This window comes from Micromesistius poutassou, assembly GCF_964030765.1.
Source record: "Micromesistius poutassou genome assembly, chromosome: 6".
Classification (NCBI taxonomy): domain Eukaryota; kingdom Metazoa; phylum Chordata; class Actinopteri; order Gadiformes; family Gadidae; genus Micromesistius; species Micromesistius poutassou.
Window position 1 is genome coordinate 10,690,139 of NC_140276.1, and position 20,162 is coordinate 10,710,300.

A 20,162-nucleotide genomic window follows, 5' to 3' on the forward strand; every position below is an offset into this window, starting at 1 on the left:
TGTTCTCTGATCTTCTGTCTTCTTCCAGAGTGCTCAGTGACCCAGGGCGGTTATATATAGCCTGGCTGGGAGCTAGCAGCCCGACAGAGGCTCCCTGTGTGACTCGCTTGATTAACACGTATGGGAGAGATTAGTCATTAAAGTGGGATGAGACGCCACACACTGCAGGGAGGCATGCCATTGTTCCCGCTACAGTGCTCCTCCCTCCTCCTATTCTCCTCTCCCTTTCTCTCCTCCTCTTCTTCCTCCTCCACCATCTCGTTTCCTCTTTCCTCTCTCCACCTCTCTCCTGCTCTCCTCTCTACCCTCCTCCTCTCCTCCTTTCTCCTCTATCCACTCCTCTCCTCTCCTCCTCTCTCCTTTATCCACTCCTCTCCTCTCTCCACTCTCCTCCTCTCCCCTTCTCTCTCCTCTCTATCCACTCCTCTCTCCTCTCCTCCTCTCTCCACCTCTCCTCTCCTCTCCTCCCCTCTCTCCTCTATCCACTCCTCTCTCCTCCTCTCTCCACTCTCCTCTCCTCCTCTCTTTCCTCTCCTCCTCTCGCCACTCTCCTCCTCTCCTCTCCTCCTCTCTCTCCTCTATCCTCTCCTCTCCTCCTCTCTCTCCTCTCCTCTCCTCCTCTCTCTCCTCTATCCTCTCCACTCTCCTCCTCTCTCCTGCTCTCCTCTGCTCTTCTCCTCCTTGATGATTTGAATATTGCTCTTTTGTGTGGAGATGTTTGTTGGTACATGAGTGGGCTGCACACTAACATGTTGTTGTGTAAAATAACCGTACAATAGAATATGGAGGAGGACCCATCTTCATGTTGGGTTTAGCAATCAAAGTTGAAAAATGAACATTAAAGTCCCACAGAAAATTGCCTTATGAATTGTAAACCTGTGAACATCGTTCTCTCTTTTCTTCTCCAAATAACTCCTCAAAACTCCTCCAGCTCCTCAAATCTTTCATGTACACTTTGAAACTCGTCGTGAGAAGGGGAGGATGCAGTATTTATGGAGAGGAGGAAGATCTGCTGAACGCCTCGTTTCAAACCTATTCTAGGTTCATATGAATACATTATTCATCACTTCGTAATGGACATCCATTCCATCCGTTCCACAGTATCCACTGACATAACCAACGGGGAGGGGATTGCTGTGGTTAGGGTTAGGGTTCATGGGGAAGCAATGCATCATGGGATACATACATGGTTTAAACCCCAGAGTCTTTTTGGACTCATGGTGTCATGGCTCATGACATGGAGGACCAGGTCTTTGTCTCATGGAGGACCAGGTCTTTGTCTCATGAGGACCAGGTCTTTGTCTCATGAGGACCAGGTCTTTGTCTCATGGAGGACCAGGTCTTTGTCTCATGAGGACCAGGTCTTTGTCTCATGGAGGACCAGGTCTTTGTCTCATGAGGACCAGGTCTTTGTGACAGGGGCTTGATAAGACTTTGGATGGAATAAATATCTTAAAATCAGTCTTAAATTCCAGATCTTTGAAGTAGTATAAAGAGTTAAAATAAGTTCTACGTTCCAGAAATCGTCATGTACTGATAACAAAAAACAAACAAACCAGCGCTGAGAGGATTCTGAACACAGAGACACATCGGCACACTAACAACGTTCTGGTAATGAGGCTCTGGTGACGAGGCTCCTGTAATGAGACTCTGGTAATGAGCCTCTGGTAATGAGGCTGTTAACGAGGCTCTGTTAACGAGGCTCTGTTAACGAGGCTCTTGTAACAAGGCTCTGCTAACGAGGCTTTGGTAATGAGGCTCTAGTGAAGAGGCACCGTTAATGAGGCTCTGGTAACAAGGCTCTGTTATTGAGGCTCTGGTGACGAGGCTCCGTTAACAAGGCTCTGTTAATGAAGCTCTGGTGACGAGGCTCCGTTAACAAGGCTCTGTTAACAAAGCTCTGGTGACGAGGCTCCGTTAACAAGGCTCTGTTAACAAAGCTCTGGTGACAAGGCTCCGTTAACGAGGCTCTGTTAACGAGGCTCTGTTATTGAGGCTCTGGTGACGAGGCTCCGTTAACGAGGCTCTGTTTACAAGATTAAAGCAGAGATCTAGGAAACAGGACTTACTGTTAATCCTGAGGGCGGCAGAGGTCCCATCCTACAAGAGGAAAGAGAAAACAAGAGAAAACAATGCTTAGAACTCGGACTAATAACAAACTACACCAACACATCAGCTCGATTCCTTTGTTCTCGACCAGTGAGATTCAACCACAGGCCCTCGTCATGTGATAATGTGATGAACTCATTAGAGCATGGGCTGGTCACCGGGGTCAGAGGTCAGGTCAGGTCCATCGTAGGTAAGTCCACGGCAACACGCCACCTGGATGACTCCACAGGGCTCCTCAGACCGGACGCAGGGTGGGGGGGAGCCCTTCATGTGTGTATTATTGACACATGGCCTGGTCCATGCTGCCATGCAGGAGGGCTCCTGAGGGTGTGTGATGCTGGTCTGACCGGGGCACACAGCCTCACCAGCCCCAGGGTCCAGTCAAACCGGCCAGGTGAGGCTGCTTCAACTATCCACACACGACTGGGTGGTGTCTGACTGGGTGATGTTGTACTGGATGCATAAAGCAGTAGCAGGCCCTGAGCTGAGGGGCCCCTGGGCTGAGGGCCGCCCATCGCTGCACAAACACAGCAGTCGGTGTCAGCGCTCTGTGACACCTCATTAGCCAAGTGCTCATGCATAGTGCTAGTTTTCGATAGCATAGCACCGTAGACGGGGGGCTAACAGGCTGACCTTGAGCCTCCACCAGCCTCAGGGCGGATGCTGCTAGCGCTGTGCTGCTAGCGCTGATGCTCCTAGCGCTGATGCTCCTAGCGCTGTGCTGCTAGCGCTGAGGCTGGTAGCGCTGATGCTCCTAGCGCTGATGCTCCTAGCACTGTGCTGCTAGCGCTGAGGCTGCTAGCGCTGATGCTCCTAGCGCTGAGGCTGCTAGCGCTGTGCTGCTAGCGCTGAGGCTGGTAGCGCTGATGCTCCTAGAACTGTGCTGCTAGCGCTGAGGCTGCTAGCGCTGATGCTCCTAGCGCTGAGGCTGCTAGTGCTGATGCTGCTAGCGCTGGACTGATGCTCCTAGCACTGTGCTGCTAGCGCTGTTGTGTTTTAATAGGAGAGCTGGGGGACACCCAGCAGAGCTCCGCCTCTGGATGTCTGGAGGCTCCTCCCCCTCGCTGTTGGTTAATCTGTGTTGATGTTGACAACGTGTCGAGGGGAGATGGGGATAATAACCGTTATGTCATCAGTTTAAATAAAGCTTTCCCCTCTCAAGGATTACACTGATCTCTTCTGTTGCCAGTCTCTGCTTGTTCCTCTGTTCTGAGGATCCACTGCCTGGTTAGTGGGGGTTGGTTAGTGGGGGGTTAGTTAGTGCTGAGGGGACAGGTTGGTGGATAGTGGGGGGTTGGTTAGTGAGGGGTTGGTTAGTGCGGGGTTGGTAAGTGGGGGTTAGTTAGTGCTGAGGGGACAGGGTGGTGGTTAGCGTGAGGTTGGTATATGGTTAACGGGGGGTTGGTTAGTGGTGAGTGCTTAGCAGGAGGTTGGTTAGTGGTTGCTGGTGAGAATCCCTGGTCTCCCAGCAGAGCTTCCTGACTGGTTTGGGAGGAGCAGGCAGGAGAGACGGCAGACTGCTGTAAAGCTCACACCTGATTGGCTGGATGAGAGAATTACCCAGAAGCCCTCGGAAGGTCTAGCTCTGACCAGCTGGACAACAGGATGATCACCTGACCAGCATGACTGGATGGTCTCTCTCTCTCTCTTTCTCTCTCAGATTAGTGTTAATCTAGATTTGCTCCATCCAGGCTGATCGGTCCTGTCCTCCTCCTCATCAGGGTCTGAGAGCCCCCCCCCCGTGACCGGGCCATGCTCGCTCTCTCTCTCTCTCTCTCTCTGTCTCTCTCTCTCTCTCTCTCTTGCCCCTCTCTCTCTCCTCTATCCCCTCTCTCCCCTCTCTCCCCTCTCTCTCCTCTTTATCCCCTCTCCCCCCCCCCCCTCTCTCCCCTCTTGCCCCTCTCTCCTCTTTCCCCCCTCTCCCCTCTCACCCCTCTCCCCCCTCTCTCCCCCCTCTCTCCCCCCTCTCTCTCCCCTCTCCCCCCTCTCCGATGAGAGGAGGTGATCTGATGTGTCCTGGTCTTCAGGTAAAGATATTAATCTGCTCGCAGTTTGTCCTTCTGACTGAACACCAACTTATCAGGCTAAACACTCCCTCCTCCCTCTCTTCCTCTTTCTCTCCCTACTCCCTCCTCCCCCCCTCCCCCCTGCTGTGGTCTGTTATCTCCCTCCTTGGGGGGGGCTTTGTGTGTGTTGAGTGTCTCGTTGCCCAGCAGGAGGGCCGTGTTTACCTGCAAGCAGCCACCAGGCCTCATGGGAAATATCATGTGACGTGCTGCAGGCGCTGCTGCCTCTCCCTTCTCCCCCATCTCCCCCATCTCCCCCACATCACTCTAATTGATCCATCAACCCATCTCCACACCTCAGTACGGCCAACAAAACAAATCAAAGCAGAAATCCCTGGCTGGGTTCTTCATGAGATGCAGAGCACAGCTCGTCTCAAGGTTACTCCCCCACCAATCACAGCCCTCAGGGTAGCCCCCCCACCAATCACAGCCCTCAAGTTAACAGCCAATCACAGCCCTCAGGGTAACTCACCCGCCAATAATGGGAACTGAAGGCTCCTCTCGAGAGCTGAACGCTCTCGAGAGGAGCCTTCAGCTCTAGAGAGGAGCCTTCAGAGAGGAGCGAGGAGAGAGGAGCCTTCAGCTCTAGAGAGGAGCCTTCAGAGAGGAGCGAGGAGAGAGGAGCCTTCAGCTCTAGAGGAGCTTTCAGCTCTAGAGAGGAGTCTTTAGTTCTAGAGAGGAGCCTTCAGAGAGGAACAAGGAGAGGAGCCTTCAGCTCTAGAGGAGCCATCAGCTCTAGAGAGGAGCCTTCAGCTCTAGAGAGGAGCCATCAGCCAGGCCGCCAGGACCATGCCCATCAGCACCGTCGCTGCCGGTAACCAGCCCTCCATCCCCATGGGTCTGTGATTGGCAGGGGGGTTACCCTGAGGACTGTGAGTGGCTGTTACCTTGAGGTCTGTGATTGGCAGGGGGGGTTACCCTGAGGGCTGTGATTGGCTGTTACCTTGAGGGCTGTGATTGGCTGTTACCTTGAGGGCTGTGATTGGCTTTTACCTTGAGGGCTGTGATTGGCTGTTACCCTGAGGGCTGTGATTGGCTGTTACCTTGAGGGCTGTGATTGGCTATAACCTTGGGGGCTGTGTTTGGCTGTTACCCTGAGGGCTGTGATTGGCTGTTACCCTGAGGGCTGTGATTGGCTGTTACCTTGTGCCTGAACCTGACCGTGGGGGCTCCGTCCTCGGCGGGCCGCGCAGCCACCAGGACCACGCCCATCAGCACCGTCGCTGCCGGTAACCAGCCCTCCATCCCCATGGGTCTGGTGCTGAGGAGGGAGAAACAGGGAGGGGAGAGGAGTCAGGGGGGAGTCAGGGGGAGGGTCCAGAGAGGACAGCAGAGAAACCCCCCTAAGGGAGGGGCTTCTGACGCCAGGATCGCCACGGTAACAGTAGCTTAGAGCTTGGCTCCCTGCTGGGATGACGTCACTCTCATCGTTAATCTGGACCCCAAAAACCGCAGTTATACCATATAGGAAACCCACACACTGACACAAACACACACACACACACTGACAAACACACAAACACACACACTGACGCACACACACACACTGACACACACACGCACACACACTGACCCACACACACACACACACTGACACACACATTGACACACATGCACACACACACACACACACACACACACACACACACACACACACACACACACACACAGACACACATACTGACACACACACTAACACACACTAACACACACACAGACGCACATACACAAACACGCACACACGCACACACACACACACACACACACACACACACACACACACACACACATTGCCCAGACTACTGTAATGAATTAATGCCCTTAAATATGACTTCTTTAATGCCTTTGTATATGTAATGTTCGTTTCCCTGGGTAAAGGGACATTATTTACCACCCCTTATCACCTATTGGCAATTACTGCCCGAGGACGTTCCTCCCTCAGCCTCCATTGATTCCTATTCAATTCCCCGGCAGTGTTGGCGGCCGGTAAATAATGGTGCTATCCATTTGTATGGTATGCCAGTACATGCTAGTCGTAAGTCGTAAATCTCCCAGCTTTCTTGCGGCATTTCATGGAGGCACATTACATTACGGATTACACATATGTTGTTTGTGGATTTAATTGATTTTTCATGCAAAGAAAACTACAATTTATTGTGAAGAAGTTTGATAATGTGATAATGTTGTATGTAAGTAATGTAAGGTTTTGTGTGAGGCCACTTTGTGAACTACAGCTCTTCGCTGCTCTCGATGCGAATGATATACATCACTACCCACACTTGGAACTCTGGTACAGACATGGCGATCTCTCTGCTCCACTTCACCGCTTTTTTCCAAGGGGAGGATAACCACATCGAAGGAGGTGAAAACCATTAGAAGTCGGGGCATGTGGAGAGTTTCAGATATACCGATGGGGAGATTGCCGGCCTTATCCACGCCAGTCGCAGGGAGCGTGATGTCACATACATGTAGTCTTTCTCATTGTGTTTCTCTACAGCCTTTAACTGCACAATAAATGGTCAAACTCTTGAATGGTCAAACTCTTGACGTGAAAAATGATCATTTAAATCCACAAACAACATATGTGTGATCCGGGGCATATAAAGACTGGGACCAGAAAATAATTACTTTCTCTGCATTGAAACCCATTCATATTTTACGATCTCATAGGTCCCATAGGGTCGGAAGGGGCAGGACTTTGCCACTCTATGGGAGAGAGGGTGTGTGACTAGGGACAAAGGGATCTGTATCGCGCCAACGTCTATTCACAAATAGGCTGGAGCCCTGGCTGCGCTATGAACCAATAAGGAGTCCTGGCTGTGCAATGAACCAATAAGCAGGAGCCCTGGCTGCGCTATGAACCAATAAGCAGGAGCCCTGGCTATGGAGCAGCTCGGAGGGAGGGGTTATCCCCTCAAGTCTAGGCTACGAGAACCAACAAACCCGCTCAGTCGTATGCCTCGTTTCCACCGAGCGGTGTGCTACTGTTCATTGCAGTACAGTGTGGCTCTGTTCGCTTTTTTTTCGACACTCCTCTGTTAGGTTACCAAGCCGTCTGAAAGAGTGGCGAAAACGTGGAGCTACACACGCCGTTATTCTGAAATCCCTTAAAAAATATTAGTGACCAGGTCACTAATATCTTTGCAACACAAGTCCCTCAATCTTAATTGGCTTAACACCATGACCAACATTCTGAAACATCCATTAACATCCACATTTGCCTCAAACAATGTTAGGCTTACAGCCAATGTAAATAGTTGTGAAATAATGTTCTTGTTCTTTTGATTGTTTGTTACTCTGACCGTTCTGTTTGATATTGTGGAAAGGATGTTAGTGAATGATTCAGAGCATGATGAATTTTAAATGGCATCACTTTTGGTCTTGTGTCTTAATTTTTCTTAAAACAATTGTAGCTGAAAATAAACATAGCCAAATTACAACCAATAGCTTCAGTCATTGAGGGCAAAAATAGGCCCAATGATAGGTATTTATTAATGATAGATATTTATTTAGTTTTACAAATCAAGAGTAGGCCTGATTTGACTAATTGGCTTTGCATCCTTTCCTTCTGCCCTTATAGTCCAAGACATGCTGCCCACCAACTTTCAAAGTACAATGCTGCCATTAGTGGATTTGTATCAATTTTATTCACATAATTATTCCTCCCTGCTACTTTGTAGATCATCAAAACACCCTGAAACAACTTGAGTCTCACATACTTATGCCACCATACGCCACTAACAGTGGAAGCAGGCCAATGGCAACCAAGCATGCAGTCCTTCCTCCCTCACTTTAAAAACCACCAGCCGCCACTGACACACACACAAACACACACACATCTAAATTAAATGATAAATACCAACTAGAGTCATTGGATTATTGTTGACTATTGGGGCTAGCTTCTAGCTTGGAGGCTAAACCAGCTAGCGAGTGGGCTTAGCTTCAGGATGAAATGTAAAGTTGTGTGTCTTCAGAAGCTTTTTACCATGATGCTCCTCCTCATTATCGTTAGAAGAGGTTGACCAATCGATAGCCCTGAATGAAGGCTAATCGGATCAGACCGACGCCCGTCGCATCACAACTTGTTGTCCTTTTCATTGGTTCCACCCTCTCCTGGCGTTCACTCCCGCCCTCCCCCTGGAGGGATCCCAGAGCAGCCGATCACAGAGCAGCCGATCACAGAGCAGCTCAGACCGGGTACTACCAACAGACAGACCACCCTGGAGCCACAACACACACACACACACACACACACACACACACACACACACAGACACACACACACACCCACGCACACACGCAGACACACAGACCACTTAGCTGATCAGAGTCTGCATGCTGTTCCTGCTAATGGCTCAACAGCCCTGCTGTTGTGATTTAACCACTACACACACACACACACACACACACATCAACACACACACACACACACACATCAACACACACACACACACACACACACAAACAAACACACATCAACACTACACACACACACACACACACACACACACACACACACACACACACACACATCAACAGACACACACACATACACATGCATCAACACACACATGCATCAACACACACGCGCACACACACACACACACATCAACACAACCCCCTGAGACACAGACCCAGCTGTACAGGGTGTGAGTGAGATAGAGCGTAGGGACTGGCCATGTACAGTTATATAATACGGTGATACACTAGTATCACTGATTATATGTTTAATAAGACAATACCAGCTAGGTGGAAGCAGCTGAGATCCATGAGAACCTGAGAGAATGTTACTGATATTTAGTACACTCCAGCTAACGCTCAACCTCTACGTAGCATAACAACCCTCTAGTGCTCCTTCCTGTAGCCGCTAAGTAGCATAACAACTAGAAATGCTCTGATCAGCATTTTTGGGCCCGATCACCGATTACTGATCACCAAAATCATGATCTGCCGATTGCCGATCACTGCCGATCACAGAATGGCAGGGGAATGGGAATCTTCCATATCTTTTATATATAATCTGGATACGTGGCAAGGACTTGTTTCTGTTCCAATAGACTCTTTATTTTTTCTCTTTGGATCCCCTATGACGGACATGTCGCTCAACACAAGTAATTTACATGAAGTGATCACTTTTTTGATCAGCGCTTTTGGGGTTCTCCGATTAACATCCAATATCGGCCTATCATGATCGGCGTCCGATCAATCGGAGCATCTCTAATAACAATCCTCTAGTGCTCCTTCCTGTAGGCGCTACGTTAGCATGACAACCCTCTAGTGCTCCTTCCTGTAGCCACTACGTTAGCATGACAACCGTCTAGTGCTCCTTCCTGTAGCCACTACATTAGCATGACAACCGTCTAGTGCTCCTTCCTGTAGCCACTACATTAGCATGACAACCGTCTAGTGCTCCTTCCTGTAACCGCTACATTAGCATGACAACCGTCTAGTGCTCCTTCCTGTAGCCTCTACGTTAGCATGACAACCGTCTAGTGCTCCTTCCTGTAGCCGCTACGTTAGCATGACAACCGTTTAGTGCTCCTTCCTGTAGCCGCTACGTTAGCATGACAACCGTCTAGTGCTCCTTCCTGTAGCCGCTACGTTAGCATGACAACCGTCTAGTGCTCCTTCCTGTAGCCGCTACGTTAGCATGACAACCGTCTAGTGCTCCTTCCTGTAGCCGCTACGTTAGCATGACAACCGTCTAGTGCTCCTTCCTGTAGCTGCTACGTTAGCATGACAACCGTCTAGTGCTCCTTCGTGTAGCCGCTCTGTTAGTATAGCAACCTGATAATGAAGATAGCAATAACAGATTCAAGTCTTAACATTACTAAATTCTAGTGTAAGAACTGTGTAAATATTATATAAATATAATATATATATATAAAATAGTGCAACTGACTGTCATAGAGTACAGTAGCATCATGGTCCGGTTTGAAAAGGTTTTAAGTGTCTTGAATATGAAATACTTCCATAGTGTGTTTTAGTTTTCGTCAAGGTGTTAATGACGTTAATGACGAGGTCTTAATGACGTTAACAACAGAACACGATGTTAGTGATTCATCCTCTGTGTCTAGATCTTTTATAAATAATATAAGGGATATGATAAAAATGTCTTCCAACATTAATGCTTTTGTGTTAATGTTTTAACGTAGAAAAAACATTGATACTTCCAACAAGCCTTTATCATCCGAAATTCACTAAAACCAACTTTTGTAGTCCGACAATGACTTCCAAAGGATTTTATTGTGCTAGAGACATTCAATACAATGTTAACATGTTTCACTGTCCTAGATTCACAATGCTTCCATCACACTTTTATTGTTTCAAAGCCAATACTGCACTCAACAGATTTTATTGTGAAATACACACTGCCAGCATGTTTTTACTGTCCTGAATTTAGCCCCCTGGGACGTTGATTACTCTTTAATTAAAATGACAAGCTTCTGTTGCATTAAATACACCACCGCAACACACTGTCATTGTCGGGAACCCACTGTCATCGTGTAAAACCACAGTTTCCCCATAAGCTAGTGCACCAGGTGAGCCATCACAGCGCTTACCTTGAAGCACAGAGAGAGAGAGAGAGAGACCGATAGACAGAGAGAGAGAAAGAGTGAGAGAGTGAGAGAGACAGAGAGAGAGCGAGAGAGACCGAGAGACAGAGAGGGTGTGAGAGAGTGAGAGAGAGAGAGAGAGAGAGAGAGAGAGAGAGGGAGAGAGAGAGAGAGAGACACCGATAGACAGAGAGAGAGTGAGAGAGAGAGAGAGAGAGACAGAGACAGAGAGCGGGAGAGAGAGAGACCGATAGACAGAGAGAGGGAGTGAGAGAGCGAGCGACAGAGAAAAAGAGAGAGAGAGAGAGAGAGACAGAAAGACAGAGACAGAGAGAGAGAGAGAGAGAGAGAGAGAGAGAGAGAGAGACAGAGAGGGAGAGAAGAAGAGAGAGAGGCTCCAAGACCCCCTAGACCCCGGCTGCAGGCCGACAGAGCGGTGGGGGGTCTAGAGCTGAGGACTGGTCCTCAGGGGGTCCAGGGGGTCCAGGGGGTCCAGGGTCTAGTATGATGTGAACCAGACGGACGCGGCAATCTGCGGCTCGGCGCAAGGCAGAGGATGAACCAGAGTAGCGGTAATCCTCCCGGAGCCACGGGTCAACCGGGGATTACCGGGAGACGCGGACCCTGGCCCGGGACAGACCCGGTCTAGACCCAGGACGGACCTGGGACAGACGCAGTCTAGACCCAGGACAGACCCGGTCTAGACCCGGGACGGACCCGGGACAGACCCAGTCTAGACCTGGACAGACCCGGTCTAGACCCGGGACGGACCCGGGACAGACCCAGTCTAGACCCGGGACGGACCCGGTCTAGACCCGGACGGACCCGGTCTAGACCCGGGACGGACCCGGGACAGACCCAGTCTAGACCTGGACAGACCCAGTCTAGACCCGGGACGGACCCGGGACGGACCCAGTCTAGACCCGGGACAGACCCGGTCTAGCCCCGGACGGACCCGGCGGACCTTGACCTTGTCGACTCGCAGTGGGTTCCGGTTGACGGGTCGTTATTCACTACACCAAGAGAACACACACACACACACACACACACACACACACACACACGCACACACACGCACGCACACGCACGCACACGCACACACACACACACACACACACACACACACACACACACACACACACACACACACACACACACACACACAAAACGGTCTGTGGGTCTTACCTCGCAGTCCGCGGATAACGGAGGTAATCCGGTAGTTTGGTTGTTTTGCCCGGTCGTGAAGTCTTGGGACAGTCGGTCTAATAATTACATGTGTTCAATAACATGTGATCGATAAGGTTAATCCGTTAGATCCACCGGAGAGGAGAGCTCCTCACCGTCTCTGCTCGCTGCCGTCCGGTCCCGAGTGCTCCTCCTCCACCTCCTCCACCTCCTCCACCCCCTCCGCGCGCTGCTCCGTCCCCACGGATTTACATACAATCACCGGGAGAGCCAATCACAGGCCGCTCTGCCGGCGCGTTCCCGTGTGTCCGTTGGTTTCCCTCTCTTTCCTTCCCGCCACGGCTCGCCTCTCGGCCAATCACAAAGCGTCTAATATCAAACTATAACTTTATATCCTCTGAGCTTATTGTTGATGTATTCTGTTTTAATAAATCACTAATCGATGATAACAGCGACAGCGCGCGGAGTTGTCATTAATCACAGAGCGCGTCACGCTGATGACACGTGATGCTGTTGGCGCGAGCGTTCCCGCGCGCCGCTCCGCCGAGGTGACGCCGCAATCGATTAGCCCGCGAAGAGTTCTAGACTTCTAGAGACGGTGCTTCAGGACCGTGTGTGTGTGTGTGTGTGTGTGTGTGTGTGTGTGTGTGTGTGTGTGTGTGTGTGTGTGTGTGTGTGTGTGTGTGTGTGTGTGTGTGTGTGTGTGTGTGTGTGTGTGTGTGTGTGTGTGTGTGTGTGTGTGTGTGTGTGTGTGTGTGTGTGTGTGTGTGTGTGTGTGTGTGTGTGTGTGTGTGTGTGTGTGTGTGTGTGTGTGTTCAGTGGTTCATCTAGAGGTGTCAGCTGTCCAGAGCGTGGCCATTATTTAAATCATCGTCCTCATGTGTTCATCAACACGTCCTCATGGGTTCATCAACACGTCCTCATGGGTTCATTAACACGTCCTCATAGTCTCTAAAGCAGCTGAATCCTGTTTCTGTTGTGGTCAACACTGGGCCAGCAGGTGGAGAATGGTTATCCATGGGGTTAGCTACAGGGCTAGGGTTAGCTTCACCCTTATCTTAACCCTACGCGTGAGCTAGCTTAAGGCCTAGCTACCCACATGGTTAGCTACCTGGAGATATGGCTACCTAATGGGTTAGCTAACGATGGGGTTAGCTACCTACGGACCTTACTAGCTACATGATTAGATAGCTACGAGGTAGTCCACCTACTGGGTGACAGCTGTACTATTTGTACTACAGTACAAATAAGTACTGTAGTACTAGTCATACTGTAGTACGATTACTTATGTAGTACTGTAGTACTAGTAGTAGCACTAGTAGTACACACACACATACAAGCGCACACACACACACACACACACACACACATACAACCTGGTCTTTCCTCTCTCCTGGTCTCCTGATCTCTCCTGGTCTCTCCTCTTTCCTGGTCTCTCTTGGTCTCCTGACAATGTGACTCCAGCCTTCCCTCCTCTTCCCTACTCTCCTATCTTACTCTATCTGAAGTCGTAGTCTGTATTTTCCTTATTCCTCATAAACATTGCAGTTTCTTTATGTTTTACCAACTCTTACAGCAATAGGAGATCAAACCAAACCCTTCTCAGCGGGAAAGTGTTTCTGAAGTGGATCTCAGAGCAGAGATATCAAATTTCCCAACAAAGAGCCGGTCAGCAGAAGGGTTGTGTTGGAGCATTGATCGGCCCTGAGGACTTCGTTAAAGAGGAGGGTCTGTCACTCAGGGGGTGGAGTTTGGTCTGTCACTCAGGGGGTGGAGTTTGGTCTGTCACTCAGGGGGTGGAGTTTGGTCTGTCACTCAGGGGGTGGAGTTTGGTCTGTCACTAAGGGGGTGGAGTTTGGTCTGTCACTCAGGGGGTGGAGTTTGGTCTGTCACTCAGGAGGTGGAGTTTGGTCTGTCACTCAGGGGGTGGAGTTTGGTCTGTCACTCAGGGGGTGGAGTTTGGTCTGTCACAATGAACAATAACATAAAAAGGTCAGGTACTGTATACAATATAATATAGGTATAAAACGTAAAATACAAAATATATATACATATCAGATATTATACATATCAGATATTATACGCAAATGATTGGACTTTTGACTCTATACTGCCGGCTCAATTTCCGGTGGTATTGCTCTGTTTTGTCCGGAGCACTCCGGATTCATAAGTTCAGAGGCGACGGACCCACTGACGGACGAAATGACCTCCGGGACCAGACGAAAGGGTTGTATTTACTGTAGGGTGTGAATGGGCCTTTAATCCGCCCAGATGCCCCCTGGCGGCGGACCAGAGGTACTGCAGGCTGTAAAGGTCGGCCTCTGATTGAACACCCCAACGCTCCACAGAATGTCAGACTGGTTCTTGGGTTCTTTCTTTTTAGCCAAAATCATTATTTTGACATTTACTACCTTAAGGTCAGAAAACACACTTTTCTATAGATTACATTTTCGATGGTATCGGCCGAAGTTTGAGGAGTCGCCAGTTCTTGAGTTCTCAGTGTTTTGAGTTATCTGTGTCGAGCTGCAACCCCCATCTGGATCAACCTAGAGAAGCACTGGACTAGAGAAGTACTGGACTAGAGAACCACCGGTCTGGAGAACCACCAGTCTAGAGAACCACCGGTTCAAAAAAACACTGGTTTAGACTGGTGTAGTTTAATCTAGACTGTATTTTATAGACATGGGGTCTAGATCTGGTCTAGATCTGGGGTCTAAGGCCCCTGGCTACGGGCCCCTGGCTCTAGACCCCTGGCTCTAGACCCCTGGCTCTAGAACTCTAGTTCCGGGCCCCCGACTCCAGGCCCCTGGCTCTAGACCCCTGGCTCTGGGCCTCTGGCTCCGGGCCTCTGGCTCCGGGCCCCTGGCTCTTGGCCCCTGGCTCTTGGCCCCTGTTTCTGGGCCTCTGGCTCTAGGCCCCTGGCACTAGATCCCTGGCCTCAGGCTCCGGGCCGCTGGCTCCGGGCCGATGGCTCCGGGCCGCTGGCTCTTGGCCCCTGGTTCCGGGCCCCTGGCTCTAGACCCCTGGCTCTAGACCCCTGGCCTCTGGCTCCGGGCCGCTGGCTCCGGGCCCCTAGCTCCAGGCCCCTGGCTCTTGGCCCCTGGGTCCGGGCCTCTCGCTCTAGGCCCCCATTCCGGCCCCTAGCTCTAGGCCTCTGGTTCTAGACCCCTGGCTCCGGCCCCTGGTTCCGGGCCCCTGGCTCTAGACCAAGCTGTAGCATCTCTCTCTGATTGTCTTGCTTGGTCCTGATTGGTTCTTAACCCCCTGAAGGTAAACCTCAGGAAGCAGCCGGTTGACAGCGGAGACTCCGCCTCAATCCCTTTAATCACAGCCTCTGCTCCTCCCTCCCTCCCCCTCCTTCCTCCATCCCTCTACCCCACCTCTCTCCCTCCCTCATCCTGCCCACTTTTCTCCCAGCTCCCCTTTTCTCCCTCCCTCTCTCCTTCCTCCCCCCTTTCATTATCTCTTTCCTCTCTCCCTTTCCCCCTACCCCCCCCTCCCCCCCTCCCTCTCTCCTCAGCCAGGCGTACTCTGCTTGTATCCAACATGGCGGCCTGACATTCAGCAGCTGCAGCTCTGCTCTCTCCTCTCTCCTCTCCCCTCTCCAACAACACCTGAAACCAGTGTCAGCGTTTATAATTCATTTCCCCCCCTCCCATTCTGGTCTCCGGGGGGGGGAGGGCCCAAACCCACTGCTCGGTGGGTTTGTTGTGAGAGTATCTGACCGCATAGTAGTTTGGTCGTACAATGTGTTGACTTAGCACAACTGTTTATTCTTATTTGATCGTCACGGTTGGAATGCATCTCATGCTTTTCCCAACTGAAAGGCCCAGAGCCACTTAACACACTGAACACCCTGGGTCAGCCCAGCGTGTGGGAGGATGGCGACATCTGGTGGTCACCAGGGGAACTGCGGCGAGTTGGTAAAGGGGCTGATTTCAGATTATTCATAGAAAAAGCATTTTAGTGTTGGTTTAGTCATCAGGTTAGAGTCGGTTACATCTACATATCAGGTAAGAGACGGTTACGTGTATTAGTTGATACTTAAAAATATATATATATATTATATGCAAACCTTTTTGTTCACGTGTAAAATAGGATTCTAACGAGCTGCGCCCCCCAGCGGTAGGTCGGAGGGCGAAGCAGCGCCCCCCAGCGGTAGGTCGGAGGGCGGAGCAGCGCCCCCCAGCGGTAGGTCGGCGGGCGGAGGGCAACGCCCCCCAGCGGTAGGTCGGAGGGTGGAGGGCACCGCCCCCCAGCGGTAGGTCGGAGGGTGGAGCAGCGCCCCCCAGCGGTAGGTCGGAGGGCGGAGCAGCGCCCCACAGCGGCGGCTGCTGGTACCGCACCGCCACCATCACAACACTCACCCGCTCCTCACTGGTGAGTTGTTCACCGCGTTCAGATAGTGTCGTTGGCCGTTTCTGAAATGGCATACTACATACTGCTCGTATACTGATCGTGACGTAAAAGTAGTAAGTAGTATGCAGTACGTGAAAAATGTTTTTTTGCAGTATGCGACAGTTACCCGGATGATGTACTAATCGGTCAAAAAATTCTAGTATACATCCAGAGCTCACTACGTCGGATACTGTATCCCATAATGCAACGCGGCACCGCTGAACATTTAAAATAATGGCGGACAATGCGAGCGGCGAATACAAATACATAAATGTATAAATGTATAATTAGTTGTAATTAGTTGTTTATTTTGATGTGATAAGCTTTCGTATGTTTTTGTAATTGTGTGTTTTTCATTGTTAACAGAACAAATGGCTCAACCGTTTATATTTGCATACTATACTGCATACTAGGGCGGGGAGTAGTATGTAGTGCACAGTATATACTGTGTCAGTATGCAGTATGTAGTATGTAGTATAGCATTTCAGAAACAGCCAGTGTGTTAGTGTCGGTGTGTTAGTGTCATGTTGTCACCGGACAGCTGGACTATCATACTTCTCATACCTATCGCTGTCTACTGTTGACATGGAGCTAGGGTTAGCATGTGTCTACTGTTGACATGGAGCTAGGGTTAGCATGTGTCTACTGTTGACATGGAGCTAGGGTTAGCATGTGTCTACTGTTGACATGGAGCTAGGGTTACCATGTGTAGCTACCAGCTGTTCATCTCACTACGATACTTGTTCTAAATTTGTGCCTGACAGAATTAACATTTGTACATTCTGTCAGGCAAATAATAGGTCGCCCTTACCTCCAGGTGGGGTCCTTCTCCGTTTATAAACATTGTCGCAAGCAGTGTTGCCAGGTTGGGCCAGATTTCCCACCCAATCTGGCAACACTGATCGTAAGTCGCGCAATATTCTAGTTCGTTCCACCGCATGGACAGTGCGTTCAGACAAAGTGAGTCGTTGTTATTGACATTTGACATTTATGTCATATAAGAACAGTACCGTTGATGTATAAGAACAGTGCATTTATGTATAAGAAGAACAGTATATATTGAATAGTACATTGATGTATAAGAACAGTATATATTGAACAGTAGATTTATGTATAAGAACATAAATAGAACAGTACATTGATGTATAAGAACAGTATATATAGAACAGTACATTTATGTATAAGAAGAACAGTATATATTGAACAGTAGATTTATGTATAAGAAGAACAGTATATATTGAACAGTACATTTATGTATAAGAAGAACAGTATATATAGAACAGTACATTGATGTATAAGAATAGAATATAGTACATTTATGTTTAAGAACAGTATATATAGAACAGAACATTTATGTATAAGAACAGTAAATAGAACAGTGCAGTTGCTGTATAAGAACAGTATAGAACAGTACCGTTCACTCATTAGTCACTGCTCTGTTAATTAGATTTCACCCTCACCTCGTTTCAATGTGTTTCTCATTCTGAGCGTGGTGAGCCCTTTATTATTTCACGGTGAGCTATAGTTGTACATTGTATTTATAGAATGTATGGTGCTTATTGCCTTTGTTTCCTTTAGATACCATATCACATACTTAGTTCTGTATGCCCTGAAACGACATAAAGACCTCCAGTCTATCCCTGCTCGTCTACTCCTGAAGAGTCCCCATTGGCGCGTTTCCACTGAGTGGTACTGTTAGGTGCAGTAAGGTTAGGTGTAGTACAGTTAGGTGCGGTACGGTTAGGTGTGGTATAGTTAGGTACGGTTAGGTGTAGTACAGTTAGGTATGGTCAGGTGCCGTGTGGTTAGGTGCGGTATAGTTAGGTGTAGTACAGTTAGGTACGGTTAGGTGTAGTACAGTTAGGTACGGTTAGGTGTGGTATGGTTAGGTGTGGTACGGTTAGGTGCGGTACGGTTAGGTGTGGTATTGTTAGGTGCGGTAGGGTTAGGTGTGGTATTGTTAGGTGTGGTACGGTTAGGTGCGGTACAGTTAGGTGTGGTATGGTTAGGTGTGGTACAGTCAGGTGTGGTATGGTTAGGTGTAGTACGTTTAGGTGCTGTACAGTTAGGTATGGTAAGATGCGGTGTGGTTAGGTGCGGTACGGTTAGGTGCGGTATGGTAAGGTGCGGTACGGTTAGGTGTAGTACGGTTAGGTGTGTTTAGGTGTGGTATGGTTAGGTGCGGTATGGTTAGGTGCGGTTAGGTACAGTTAGGTGTGGTATGGTTAGGTGCGGTACGGTTAGGTGTGGTATGGTTAGGTGCGGTACGGTTAGGTGTGTTAAGATGTGGTATGGATAGGTGCAGTACGGTTAGGTGTGGTAAGGTGTGGTGCGGCATGGTTAGGTGCGGTATGATTAGGTGTAGTACGGTTAGGTGTGGTGTGGTATGGTTAGGTGTAGTACGTTTAGGTGCTGTACAGTTAGGTATGGTAAGATGCGGTGTGGTTAGGTGCGGTACGGTTAGGTGCGGTACGGTTAGGTGTGGTTAGGTGCGGTATGGTAAGGTGCGGTACGGTTAGGTGTAGTACGGTTAGGTGTGTTTAGGTGCGGTATGGTTAGGTGCGGTTAGGTACAGTTAGGTGTGGTATGGTTAGGTGCGGTACAGTTAGGTGTGTTTAGGTGCGGTACGGTTAGGTGTGGTATGGTTAGGTACGGTTAGGTGTGGTTAGGTGTGGTACGGTTAGGTGTGGTGTGGTTAGGTGCGGTATGGTTAGGTGCGGTAGGTGTTGGGTCTGAGTTTTCGTGCAGAAGTAAAGCTACCCTAGTCTTTTGAAGGTGGCTTGTGTTTGTTTTTATCCCCGTCGCCCGGAAGTGACGATTCTGTCGACCAACAACGGACGGTGTGTGTGTGTGTGTGTGTGTGTGTGTGTGTGTGTGTGTGTGTGTGTGTGTGTGTGTGTGTGTGTGTGTGTGTGTGTGTGTGTGTGTGTGTGTGTGTGTGTGTGTGTGTGTGTGTATGTATGTATTTCATTAATACACAGGATCAGATGTTATAATCCCTTGTGCCAAAATCCAAGGAAAACACATATTCAGAGGCCCCTGTCCAAACCAACCTTACAAGCACGCTGGCTACCAAACTACCAACCAAAGGTGAAAAACACGATAAATAATTACCTATCCTAGTACCTATCCTATGGCTATCACAGCCTAAAAACAGCAATGCCACCTTCAACAGACCCAGGCTCCGTTTAAGTGCGAGCTCCAGGTAGTGACAATGCCCCCCTGACCAAACCAACCTTATAAGCACCCTGGCTACTAAGCTACCAACCAAAGGTCAAAAACACGAGACAACTAGCCCAACTAACAGCAGTAAATACAGCAGTATGCAGTAAGCAGAATATCATTGGGGTTATCAAGTGGGCACCCTCTTTCACAGATGTTTCGTTAAGTTAGGCCCACAACACCTCCTGAAGGCTTAACAATGAAACCAGTGTCCTGGATTCACCCCCCTCAATGCTGCCACCACATTTCCACATTTAATGCATCTAAACACTCTTTCCACTCTTTCCTTTCGTACCCCTAGCCCTACCGCTAACCCTGACCAAACAAACACGTTAGCACAATAGCACACGTTAGCACATCTGGCTTACCTTAGCTTGGTAACCCCAGGAAGTATGTTTTCTCCTTATCCACAGCCTTATTCACTTGCTCGTTCTGCTGCCACGGACATGTTACTAACCGCCTGCCTCAGACTTCGTCCACAAATACCCAGTTCAGTCAGCAAGCTAATAGCAGATCTAGCCACGAACCCCCGCGCACCGATTTCAATAGGCCTTAGTCGCGTACTCCAGCCTCGCTGTGCTGCCTCTCCAGCCATCTCAGCATACTTCGCTTTCTTAAGCTCATT

At 49.5% G+C, this 20,162-nt stretch overlaps 1 protein-coding gene across 1 annotated transcript in view; it reads right to left on the reverse strand.

Annotated features, from left to right (window-relative positions):
* The window catches only part of fstl5 (follistatin-like 5), a gene marked incomplete at both ends in the record, with an annotated part of 35,567 nt that extends 22,549 nt beyond the window's left edge, over positions 1-13,018 (reverse strand). The window contains 4 exons of the mRNA XM_084469166.1: positions 2,070-2,100; positions 5,319-5,436; positions 12,073-12,146; positions 13,013-13,018. Of these exons, the coding sequence (XP_084325292.1) occupies positions 2,070-2,100; positions 5,319-5,436; positions 12,073-12,146; positions 13,013-13,018 (229 nt within the window). The remainder of the gene's footprint in view (positions 1-2,069; positions 2,101-5,318; positions 5,437-12,072; positions 12,147-13,012) is intronic.
* Positions 13,019-20,162: the final 7,144 nt, after the last annotated feature.